General features: G+C 49.8%; 1 protein-coding gene across 9 annotated transcripts in view; it reads right to left on the bottom strand.

The window, feature by feature from the left end:
- Nucleotides 1-11,031, bottom strand: part of C8H1orf167 (chromosome 8 C1orf167 homolog) — a 145,435-nt gene extending 134,404 nt beyond the window's left edge. The window contains exons 1-3 of one of the 9 annotated variants that reach the window (XM_053401077.1): nt 10,816-11,031; nt 8,541-8,652; nt 651-2,389 (exon numbers count right to left, since the gene is read on the bottom strand). In XM_053401077.1, the coding sequence (XP_053257052.1) occupies nt 651-2,389; nt 8,541-8,601 (1,800 nt within the window). In that variant the 5' untranslated portion in view covers nt 8,602-8,652; nt 10,816-11,031. Of the gene's footprint in view, nt 1-650; nt 2,390-5,047; nt 5,450-8,540; nt 8,653-10,815 lie in introns of those variants that run through there. The other 8 variants (XM_053401081.1, XM_053401082.1, XM_053401083.1 and 5 more) reach the window with 8 other exon arrangements.
- Between the last annotated feature and the right edge of the window lie 1,574 nt (nt 11,032-12,605).

The raw sequence follows: 12,605 nt of genomic DNA, 5'->3' as shown, positions 1-12,605 counted from the left end.
AATTTGGACTTCAGGTGGTCGGCAGGAGCGGGAGAAGGGGGGATCTCTATGTTTAGGGCATTGCGCCTGAATCCAATAATAACAACATCAATAATTTATTTATTTATACCCCGCCCATCTGGCTGGGTTTCCCCAGCCAACGAAACACTAAAATACAATAACCTATTAATCCAAACTTTATTTTTTTAAAAAACTAAGATTTTCTTAAGACTTTTCATAATACTTGACAATAAAAAATGAAGTAATCTAGACAAAAAGAAAAAAAACAGAAAAAGAAAGAAAAAGAAGAAGACAAAGTCTTCTCTCACTGGTAAATCTTAACTCTTACACCACTCAGAAAGAGGTGGATTCTCCCAGTTCTCACCTGGGAGCTTCTCCTTACCCCAGAGGACAAAACAAAGACAAAAGAAGTCAAACAGGAAAAGAAAAACAGAGGGAAACAAAGCAAGGAATGAAACGAAAAAATCCAAACTTTAGTTTCAGGCATGGGCAAACTCTGGCCCTCCAGAGGTTTTGGAACTACAATTCCCATCATCCCTAGCTAACAGGACCAGTGGTCAGGGATGATGGGAATTGTAGTCTCAAAAACATCTGGAGGGCCGGAGTTTGCCTACGCCTGCTTTAGTTAGTAACAGACAGACTGAGCTCACCTCCTTTTGCTTATCATCCATCCGGTTGTTGCTCTCCTCGTCGTACAACGCTGTAGTCCTTTTCCCAGTCTGCTCCGCTGAAGGCCCTCCTCCCTGACTATTTTCCGCATCAGGCCAACAGTCGCCGGGCATGGAATTTGGGGAGCCGTTGCCACTACTCCCAACAACGGTCGCACCTATACTATTGGCAGCCTGCCAATGTTCTCCAAAGCGGCCGAGCTTCCAGTGGGGCAGATCCGCAGCGTGCTCCCTTGCGGAGAGTGTGGGGCCCCCACTGTCCTCTCCTAGTTCGCCCCCAGCTTCACAGAGGTCAGAATCCTGGTTGCCGTTCCTAAACCGGCACGCAGGAGAATGCACCGACAGGCTGACGCACACAGGAGACCCCAGGTTCGCCGGAGAGTCGGCGCACAACGTCTTCAGGGAGACCTCCAAGCTGTCAAAGGAAAGGAGACTCAAGGCATGGTCTGAGAGACTCAACTCCGAGCGACACAACGCTCCAGAGGCGAGCTCTTCCGGATCAGCTGCCTTTTGGTGGCAGCAGGTTTTGGAGCAACCGCAGGCACCCGTTCTTTCCCGAGTCCGCCACCCGCCGCCCGAGCAACATTCGAGGTAGCGAATGGAGGTTTTGGAACAGAGGTCTTCTCCCCGAAGTGCCAGCGAGGTCAGATCAAAGCCGCCACGGAAACCTGACTGGTCCAAGGCCTCCGTTGGACATGTCTGCAATCCAGCGTTGTCGCACCTGTAGACAACGGAGATGGGTTTGCCCTCGGTGGAAGTGCCGCCCCAGTCCCTGGGAAAAGGGGCTCGCCATTTGACGCTGGCCTGCCTGGCGTAGCTCTCTCCCGCCGCGAGATGCTCCACAGCACTCAGCACGGTCGAGGTGGAGACCTGAGGATTGCGGAGCGGTTGGCAAGGGAAAAGAGGACGTTTGGATTCCCAGGGGGAGGAGCTCAACGCCCCCATTGAGGAGGCGGCTTCTCGCTTGAGCTGCCGGATGGAGCGGTGCAGGTCAGCAGACGTCCGGGAAGACTTCAAGAGGGTCTGGAGCGCTGCAGAAGACCCAGTGCTCTCCACCAAAGTCGAAGAGTTCAAATGGTGCAAGGTAAGGCCGGGCCCACGATGGAAAGAGTCGTCGCTTTTGCTGGGGCTCGTGGGAGGACACTGGCAGGAACCGGAGCCAGGAGCCGATGTCACAGGCAATTCGGCTGGAGAGAAGCACCCTCTGCAATCCCCGAGATGCCCGCAGATTCTTCTCGACGCACAAACATGGCTTGGTTTTGACCCATACTGGTCCTCGCTTCCCATCCTGTTTTTGGAGAGGGTACCGCAGTCATGAGAGACATAGTGGCTTCTACTCGAGAGGTGGCTGGGAGGGTTGCCCTTTAAACCGAGCTGCTCTGAGCATGAGCAGAGAGAGGGGCAGGGAATCGGTGCATCGCTGGTAAACTCGGAGTCTCCAGATGCACCCCTCTGCAGTTTCGACGCAAGGTTGCTTTGCCGTTTGGGTGAAGAGCCGCCGGTGGCGTCCTGGAAAGGCCAATAAGGGCAAGAGAGGTTGGTCTGAACCACACGGCGTTGCTGCAGGTCATTGCTTCCCTTTCCCGTGAACGCAGCCCGTTTTCCCCCCTGGGAACTCGCTCCTCCGCAGTCTGACCTGCGGACAACGGAGTCGGCTGCTACATTCCTTTCCGTGGACAGGTACAGATTGATGTTGATGTTTCTCTGGACGTTTCTTTCCTCTGCAGAGGGGAGGAACAAAGCTGTTTATGTTAGGACTTCAGCATGCATGTCAAATACCTTTCCATTCCTTCCCACCGCTGACGTTTAACAGTGACCCCACGTCAGATCCTTCAACTTTGCAAGTTGGGATGTGCGTGAACATTCCGTAACTTCACAAAAGCAAACAAGGACGTGACGTGATGTCCAAAAACAGGGAGTCTGAGCAGGAGGAGGAAGAACGTGTGGAAAACTGACATACATTTACTGAATGCCACATCCGTACTGCACATTTAAATCGCATGGCTTCTTTCAAAGAATCCTGGGCATTTCTCCCTCACAGAGTCACAAATCCCCCCACCTTTAACTACACTTCCCAAGATTCCTGCGGGTAGCCACATGCTTTAAATGTGTGGTGCAGGTGCATTGTGGGAAAGCAAAGCACACTGTTACAGTCGTACCTTGGAAGCTGAACGTAATCCATTCCGGAAGTCGGTTCGATTTCCAAAACGTTTGGAAACCAAATCGCGGCTTCTGATTGGCTGCAGGAAGCTCCGGCAGCCAATCAGAAGCCCCGTCGGCTTCTGGAACACTCGGAAACTGGAACACTCGTTCAGGAGCCAAGGTGTTTGAGATCCAAGGTATGACTGTATTCTGATAATAATAATAATAACAATTAATACGCTTACAATGAACACTGTAAATTGACGCAAGAATCGAGGAACATTTAAGTTTCTAAAAACGGTGAGAATGTGAAACATTACAAAGGTTTGTAAAATTACACTTTGTTTGCAGAAAGCAAATAAGGTTTCCTCCTTCTCCCATAGTAAAGGTAAGGTAAAGGGATCCCTGACCATTAGGTCCAGTTGTGACCGACTCTGGGGTTGCGGCGCTCAACTCGCTTTATTGGCTGAGGGAGCCAGTGTACAGCTTCTGGGTCATGTGGCCAGCATGACTAAGCCACTTCTGGCAAACCAGAGCAGCGCACGGAAACGCCGTTTACCTTCCCGCCGGTGCGGTACCTATTTATCTACTTGCACTTTGATGTGCTTTCGAACTGCTAGGTTGGCAAGAGCAAGGACCGGGCAACGGAAGCTCACCCCGTTGCGGGGATTCGAACCACCAACCTTCTGATTGGCAAGTCCTAGGCTCTGTGGTTTAACCCACAGTGCCACCCGCGCCCCTTCTCCCATAGTACTGGAATCTAACAGGGCCATTTAAGGAAGCTGAAACCTGCAAGATTCAGGGCAGACATTAGGAAGGACTTATTCATGCCGTCAACCCCTGGGTTTCAAATGCACGCCATGATTCTCTAGGTGTTCCACGGGGTTGACTCTGTCCTAGAACAGTCCGTCCCTGGATTTCAGATTAGCAAGCGATACACAGCCAATCCCCAGAGAGGCTGTGAGCAACCCACTCCTTCTCACAGGCTCCGCCACAAATAAGAGTTATAGACTATGGTCCGCCCCTCCCTTTAATAGCAAACTCAGGTGCTCGGTGCCAACCGAAATAGATCAAAACAAGGCTAAGTATAAACCTGAGCAGGAAACTCCCCAAATATAGGTCGATAGAAAGATGGGGAAGATATATACAGTGGTACCTCGGGTTACATACGCTTCAGGTTACAGACTCAGCTAACCCAGAAATAGTACCTCGGGTTAAGAACTTTGCTTCAGGATGAGAACAGAAATCGTGCTCCGGCAGTGCGGTGGCGGCAGCGGGAGGCCCCATTAGCTAAAGTGGTACCTCAGGTTAAGAACAATTTCAGGTTAAGAATGGACCTCCGGAACGAATTAAGTACTTAACCCGAGGCACCAGTGTATGCGGGTGGCACTGTGGATTAAACCACAGAGCCTAGGACTTGCCAATCAGAAGGTCGGCGGTTCGAATCCCCGCAACAGGGTGAGCTCCCGTTGCTCGGTCCCTGCTCCTGCCAACCTAGTAGTTCGAAAGCATGTCAAAGTGCAAGTAGATAAATAGGTACCGCTCTGGCGGGAAGGTAAACGGCGTTTCCGTGCGCTGCTCTGGTTCGCCAGAAGCGGCTTAGTCATGCTGGCCACATGACCCAGAAGCTGTACGCCGGCTCCCTCGGCCAATAAAGTGAGATGAGCGCCGCAACCCCAGAGTCGGCCACGACTGGACCTAATGGTCAGGGGTTCCTTTACCTTTACAGGTTAAGTACTTAATTCGTTCTGGAGGTCCGTACTTAACCTGAAACTGTTCTTAACCTGAAGCAGCACTTTAGTTAATGGGGCCTTCTGCTGCTGCCGCGCCGCCAGAGCACGATTTCTGTTCTCATTCTGAAGCAAAGTTCTTAACCTGAAGCAGTATTTCTGTGTTAGTGGAGTCTGTAACCTGAAGCGTATGTAACCTGAAGCGTATGTCACCTGAGGTACCACTGTATATTCATTGAGAACAAGGCAACCTCAGTAGCTGTAGGATTCTGAGCGCTGGCTAGGACACCAAGATACTCTCCCACATTTTGCTGCAGTTGCCACCTGTCTCGTCCCTCTGCAAGGATGCTAAACTGAGCAGAGGGTGCCCACCTGCCCAGCCAAACGCTATTTGCCTGTGCCTGCACTAAGCTGCCGAATGTCTCTCTCAGCACATCGTAAGTGTGCGGCTTTATGACGCACCTCCTGCAGCCAAACCGCCTCTCTTCCCACAGCGGCCTTACTCACTCCGATCGGCACCGTGGGGCATTCTCCCGGCTCCGTCCACATCTGTGGGGTAGGGTGTGGGGCAGAAGCAGGTGCCCCTTTGTGTTCGCTTCTCTGACCTTGATGGGTTGGGGCCGGGGAACAACGACAACACCCCACCGTGCTGGGTTCTCCCCGGCAGCTGACGGCACGCTTAATGCTCGAAAGCCGAAGTGTGCTAGCCAGCTGAGTCGCTCTAAGCAGCTTAGAGCCCACGATTTAAGATCCCAGTTAGTCATTGTGGAACCAGATGTCCAGCATGCAGGGCGGTGGAAAAGAGGAGCAAGGAGGCTTTGATCCACTTCTAATTAGAGCTCCGTCCTCAAGACGAGCCGGGCAAATTAGCTCCAGAACAACCCAGTCTGTCTGGTCGGCGCCGGCGGCAGAACCGCATGCTGATGTCTTGCCCGTAGGAAAATATCTTCTATGAATTATTTCAAGCAATTCTCAAATGCCCGCAATAATCACTGCTCAAGAGCAAAGACATACGACTTCAAGGATCCGCACCCTGCCTCTTTAGCCAAACATGGCTCCCACCAGAGCGACTTGCGAAAAGCAACACTAAGAGGGTCCCTGCCCTCAAGTTTTACAGTCTAAAAGGACATACACGTACAGTGGTACCTCAGGTTAAGTATTTAATTCGTTCCGGAGATCCGTACTTAACCTGAAACTGTTCTTAACCTGAAGCACCACTTTAGCTAATGGGGCTAAACCCATTAGGTCCAGTCATGGCCAACTCTGGGGTTGCGGCGCTCATCTCGCTTTATTGGCCGAGGGAGCCGGCATACAGCTTCCAGGTCATGTGGCCAGCAGGACTAAGCCGCTTCTGGCGAACCAGAGCAGCGCACGGAAACGCCGTTTACCTTCCCGCCAGAGCGGTACCTATTTATCTACTTGCACTTTGACGTGCTTTCGAACTGCTAGCTTGGCAGGAGCAGGGACTGAGCAACGAGAGCTCACCCTGTTGCGGGGATTCAAACCGCCGACCTTCTGATCGGCAAGTCCTAGGCTCTGTGGTTTAATCCACAGTGCCACCCGCGTACAGTGGTGCCTCAGGTTAAGTACTTAATTCGTTCCGGAGGTCCGTTCTTAACCTGAAATTGTTCTTAATCTGAGGTACCACTTTAGCTAATGGGGCCTCCCGCTGCCGCCAGAGCACGATTTCTGTTCTCATCCTGACGCAAAGTTCTTAACCCGAGGTACTATTTCTGGGTTAGCGGAGTCTGTAACCTGAAGCATATGTAACCCGAGGTACCACTGTACAAGGGAAAAGGGAGGAGGGAGGGAGGAGGGGAAGGGAGCTCAGGTGACACTTTTACACAAATATTTTTTCTGATTCTAAGATAATGCACTCCTCAGGACACACCATAACCGTGCATCTTATCCCATGTCAAGACGCAAAAAGACAAATAACGTATTTAATTTCTAATTCTCATTACTTCCTCAATATATTTTTTTTAAAACCTCCATCCAAGTATCAACAGCTGCTTGCCTACTATACTATGCCAATCCTGAAAATACCCACCCACCTGTCTTCCACAGACCCCTCCTTACTTAAACTTGATAAACAATGTGACTATAAACCTTTCCAACCAGTTCCTAAGAATTTAATTTCCCCTTTCGCAAACGCGAGCGCATCTATTTCCTACCCGAGTTGCCAATGACTTTGCTCCCAATACAATTTCGTTTATTTACTTATTCAAACAATCTTTGTTTGAAGATCCCAGCATAAAAACGCAAGATATATATTTACATATGCAAATACACACACACACATATATAAAACAGGAACAAAAACAAAACAATGGGCCCCCTCCCCTGCATCTCTTACTCTATCTTTTTCCTTTTTTATAATTTTTATTACATTTTCTGTTATACAATTTAAAGTACTCATTTTTACATCCTTAAAATATCAATGACTTCCCTTCTTCTCTTTCCATGGTTCATTTTACATATCATAAATCCCTGCATATTTTACAAAAACTAGGCCATTCGGTATTCCATTATTGCATCCATCAAAACTTATTTACACTGTTGAATTTATTTTTATGCTGCCAGCGTTTTCCGCTGTACACAATTATTTCCCATATAGTCAATAAACATTCTCCAATCTTCTCTAAATGTATGTTCTTCTTGTTATCTTATTCTATTCAGTGGTACTTCGCAAGACGAAATTAATTCGTTCCGCAAGTTTTTTCTTCTTGCGAGTTTTTTGTCTTGCGAAGCACGGTTTCTCATAGGAATGCATTGAAAATCAATTAATGCGTTCCTATGGAAACCGCTTGCCGGGCTGGCGGTGCGGAGAAGGGCTTTTCTCCCCACCGCAAGCCTTCAGGACAGGTCCGGGAACAGAGGGGAAGGCGTGCTGCGCTTCTCCTCTGTTCCCGGAGCTTGCGGGGCTTGCGGTGAGGAGAAGGGCTTTCCTCCCCACCGCCAACATTCAGAACAGCATTCTGAATGTTGGCGGTGGGAAGGAAAACCCTCCTCCCACCGCAAGTCTTCAGGACAGGTCCGCGCTTCTCCTCTGTCCCCGGACCTGTTCTGAAGGCTGGCGGTCCACCGCCAGCCTTCAGAACAGCCATCCGAAGGCTGGCGCGGGGAGAAGGGCTCTCCGCCCCACCGCCAGCCTTCGGAGGAGCCTTCCGAAGCCTGGCGGGGGGAGGAGGTCTCTCTGCCCCAGCGCCAGCCTTCGGAGGAGCCTTCCGAAGGCTGGCGGGGGGAGAAGGTCTCTCCGCCCCACCGCCAGCCTTCGGAGGAGGTCCGAGGACAGTGGGGAAGACGCGCTGCGCTTCCCCGCTGTCCCCGGAGATTTCCCTATGGGCTTTCGTCTAGCGAAGGAAGCCCATAGGGAAATTCGTCTGGCGAAGCACCTCGAAAAACGGAAAACTCTTTCTTCTTGTGAGTTTTCCGTCTTGCGAGGCATTCGTCTTGCAAGGTACCACTGTATGTTAAGTCTGCGAGTTGTGCATATTCTGTCAACTTAAGTTGCCATTCTTCTTTGTTTGGGACCTCACTCATTTTCCATTTTGGGGCTAACAAAACAAGGGCATACATAAATAACCTTTTTTGACACCTGGGAATTTCAGTCTGAATTATCCCCAACAGAAAAGACTTTGGTTTTTTGGGAAAGTACTTTAAAACATTTGTTTCAATTCATTATGGATCATTTCCCACTATTTCTTTCCTAACCCTTTCTGAAAACATAATAAACGTAATTAAAAAAATTAATAGGATCACTTGAGATTGATTGACACACCAGCTACAGTCCAGAGGGGCAGTGGTTGGCTGGTACCCATTGGCACCGGTGGAGGCCAACAGCAGGGGGCGCCAGAGCCAATGGCAGGTGGAGACAACTTATTCCAGATTTGCCTCCAACTCCTGGGCTCTACAAGGGGCAACCGTGAGCATAAGCAAGGAGGGAGCCGACAGTCAATGCCACCCCACCCTAGTGGACTCCAGGGACGCCTCAGCTTACCAGACACCACATAGCCACTCAGAAAAGGAGGAATGTTCTCTTTCTTCCTGCCTCTTGGCATCCTGTCCAGCTCCTCCACACCTGCGTCGTCCCTTTAAACCCGAGACCAATCCTGCAACAGGAAACCCCGGGCGACACCACAGCACCAACTGCCTGGAAGATCAAAGCAACAGGAGGTAAAGAAAGCAATCTTCTCCGCTGTTATTCCTGCATCGCAGTGGGGTTGGACTAGATGACCGCACTGGGTCCCTTCCAACTCTACGCTGCTATGATTCTAAGGCAAGTAACGGCTCTGAAAGTCAGTATGGGCTACTGAGTGGCCATACATTTAAAGCACACCCTCCCCTCAAAGAATCTTGGGAGCTGTAGTGCTTACTGTTAAGTTGTGGGTGAACATATCAGACGACACAGCGATTCTTCAAACAACTCTTGTTTATTCACAGGCCAGAACAGAACTGAACTGAAGGGTTCAGCCAGCCTGCTTATATAGAGCTCCAGTACAACGCAACTGTAACAACTTTCTGTAACTAGCCAATCACTGAACGTCACTTTCAATCCCTTATTTGCATATGTGGACCTGAGTGAAAACTATCCCCCTGCTGGCCCAGGGTGAGAACTCCAGTGCATAACACTTACAATCTGCAATCCCCAGCACCCCTTAGCAAACTACAGTTCCCAGGAAGCCATGGGAGAAGCAATTACCTGTTGCTGGAAACCACAAGAGTCGAGCTGCTTAGGGGCTTCCCACTGTGAAAACAGGATGTTGGACTAGATGGGCCTCATCCAGGCCACTTTATGTCCTTAAGCTGCCTTCTCAAGCTGCCGCTGGGGATGAATTTATGACAAAGTTTGGACTAGAATCTTGGGTTATTGACTAGAACCGGTACTCCAGAATCTTGGGGTATCAAATAAGGACTAGAACATGGGTAAGTAAACTAAGACCCAGGGGCCGGATCCAGCCTAATCGCCTTCTAAATCTGGCCCGGGGATGGTCCGGGAATCAGCGTGTTTTTACATGAGTTGAATGTGTCCTTTTATTTAAAATGCATCTCTGAGTTGTTTGTGGGGCCTGCCTGGTGCTTTTACAGGAGTAGAATGTGTGCTTTTATTTAAAACGCATCTCTGGGTTATTTGTTCATATTTTTTTCCAAAATATAGTCCGGCCACCCACAAGGTCTGAGGGACAGTGGACGGGCCCACAGCTGAAAAAGTTTGCTGACCCCGGGACTAGAATCTTGCACACTCCTAATCACATTCCTTTTTAACCAAGCCTTTGGTTGATCTGATTTGCATCCTATGCCCTTTTTAAGTGGGTTTTTTTGGGGGGGGCTATTGGGTTTTTGTTTTTATTATGTATTTTGTGGTTTTATATCTTGATTTTATTCTGTGAACTGCCCTGAGACCCCGGGGTATAGGGCAGTACAGTGGTACCTCCAGATACGAACAGGATCCTTTCCAGAGCCCCGTTCGCATCTAGAGGTAAACGTAACTATCGATGGCACGTCTGCGCACGCAAACGTCGCTTTTTGCCACTTCTGCGCATGACGTCATTTTGAGCGTCTGCGCATGTGCAAGTGGCGAAACCCGGAAGTAACGCACTCCGTTACTTCCGGGTTGCAGCAGACAGCAACTCAAACGCGCTCAACTCAAAGCGTATTCAACCCGAGGTATGACTGTATATAAATTCAATTACAGTGGTACCTCATGTTAAGTACTTAATTCGTTCTGGAGGTCCGTTCTTAACCTGAAACTGTTCTTAACATGCACCACTTTAGCTAATGGGGCCGCTGTGCCGCTGCAGCACGATTTCTGTTCTCATCCTGAAGCAAAGTTCTTAACCTGAAGCACTATTTATGGGTTAGCGGAGTCTGTAACCTGAAGCGTATGTAACCTGAGGTACCATTGTAATAATAATAATCAGCACCAATCTGTTTGGGGCTTGGTGGCCCCAATCCTGCATCCTGCATTGGATAACCTCCCTGCTCCCAGATCCGCATTTGTCTTAAGGGGGTTTATTATTCCTGATTCACCCCTTCCGATTTGCATGATGCGAGTGGTTTTCTGGTGGTCCTAGGCCTGCTCTGCACCCCTTTTACCTAAGAACGGAAGAAGAGCCCCGCTGGAGCAAATCGGGAAAGCCTCTCCTCCTAACCCAGCATCCTGTTCCCGACGGCGGACAGCCTTGACACCGCTTCCCTTGCCCCATGGAGGGTTTGGGGTGGGTGGGAAAGACTTGCTAGGGGAGAGGCACGGGGTGCGGGTGGGGAGATCTCACCTGTGTCCCTGCCAAAGAAATAACTCGGGAGACAAAACCGAGCCAAGCGACTGTCCCTCAGTGAGGACGGAGGACAGGCGAGAAGCCCCCGAGACGAGGCGGAGGAAGAGACTCCCTTTCCGTTGCAAACCAAGCTCCCGCGCCTTCCTTTAAACCGACGGAAATGCAACGGGGGGAAGCCAAGGGGGGCTCCGACAGCCCACAGCCGCCGCGCCGGCTCCGCAGCCTCTCCGACGGGGCCGCGGCAGGGATCTCGAGAGGGGCGCGCAAGGACCGGAAAGGCGCCGCTTTGCTGCACATTTCGCGGGGCTGACTTGCCCCATATTTATTCACTTACTACTTACCACTTACTACTTAATTACTTACTACTTCAGAAATATCAACAACCTCAGATATGCAGATGACACAACCTTGATGGCAGAAAGTGAGGAGGAATTAAAGAACCTTTTAATGAGGGTGAAAGAGGAGAGCGCAAAATATGGTCTGAAGCTCAACATCAAAAAAACGAAGATCATGGCCACTGGGCCCATCACCTCCTGGCAAATAGAAGGGGAAGAAATGGAGGCAGTGAGAGATTTTACTTTCTTGGGCTCCATGATCAGTGCAGATGGTGAGAGCAGCCACGAAATTAAAAGACGCCTGCTTCTTGGGAGAAAAGCAATGACAAACCTAGACAGCATCTTAAAAGGCAGAGACATCACCTTGCCAACAAAGATCTGAATAGTTAAAGCTATGGTTTTCCCAGTAGTGATGTATGGAAGTGAGAGCTGGACCATAAAGAAGGCTGATTGCCAAAGAATTGATGCTTTTGAATTATGGGGCTGGAGGAGACTCTTGAGAGTCCCATGGACAGCAAGAAGATCAAACCTCTCCATTCTGAAGGAAATCAGCCCTGAGTGCTCACTGGAAGGACAGATCCTGAAGCTGAGGCTCCAAGACTTTGGCCACCTCATGAGAAGCCTCCCTGGAAAAGACCCTGATGTAGGGAAAGATGAGGGCGCAAGGAGAAGGGGACGACAGAGGACGAGATGGTTGGACAGTGTTCTCGAAGCTACCAGCATGAGTTTGACCAAACTGCGGGAGGCAGTGGAAGACAGTAGTGCCTGGCGTGCTCTGGTCCAGGGGGTCACAAAGAGGCGGACACGATTAAACGACTAAACAACACTTACTACATCCCCTAATGCAAACACGTTCGTTTGTTGGTATGCCTCTGTGTCTCCCATCAATAGGAAAATTAGAGCAAATTATGTAGCCAAGATAGCCACCAACTGTAAAGGAGATGAATTTATTTGACCCTATTTACGTCAAGCTACTCCTGCCAACCTAGCAGTTCAAAAGCACGTCAAAGTGCAAGTAGATAAATAGGTACCGCTCCGGCGGGAAGCTAAACAGCGTTTCCGTGCGCTGCTCTGGTTCGCCAGAAGCGGCTTAGTCATGCTGGCCACATGATCCGGAAGCTGTACGCCGGCTCCCTCGGCCACTAAAGCGAGATGAGCGCCGCAACCCCAGAGTTGGCCACGACTGGACCTAATGGTCAGGGGTCCCTTTACCTTTACCTTACATCAAGCTATATTCTATCTTTATCACCAAACTTCGGATATAATTGCACATTGTATTAATTAACATTATTTTTTAATACAAAAAAATTTTTTTCCTTCCAGTAGCACCTTAAAGACCAACTAAGTTAGTTCTTGGTATGAGCTTTCGTGTGCATGCACACTTCTTCAGATACACTAGTGTGCATGCACACGAAAGCTCATACCAAGAACTAACTTAGTTGGTCTTTAAGG

The sequence above is a fragment of the Podarcis raffonei genome, chromosome 8, assembly GCF_027172205.1.
Source record: "Podarcis raffonei isolate rPodRaf1 chromosome 8, rPodRaf1.pri, whole genome shotgun sequence".
NCBI classification, from domain to species: Eukaryota; Metazoa; Chordata; class Lepidosauria; order Squamata; family Lacertidae; genus Podarcis; species Podarcis raffonei.
This window is presented reverse-complemented; position numbering and strand designations above follow the sequence as displayed.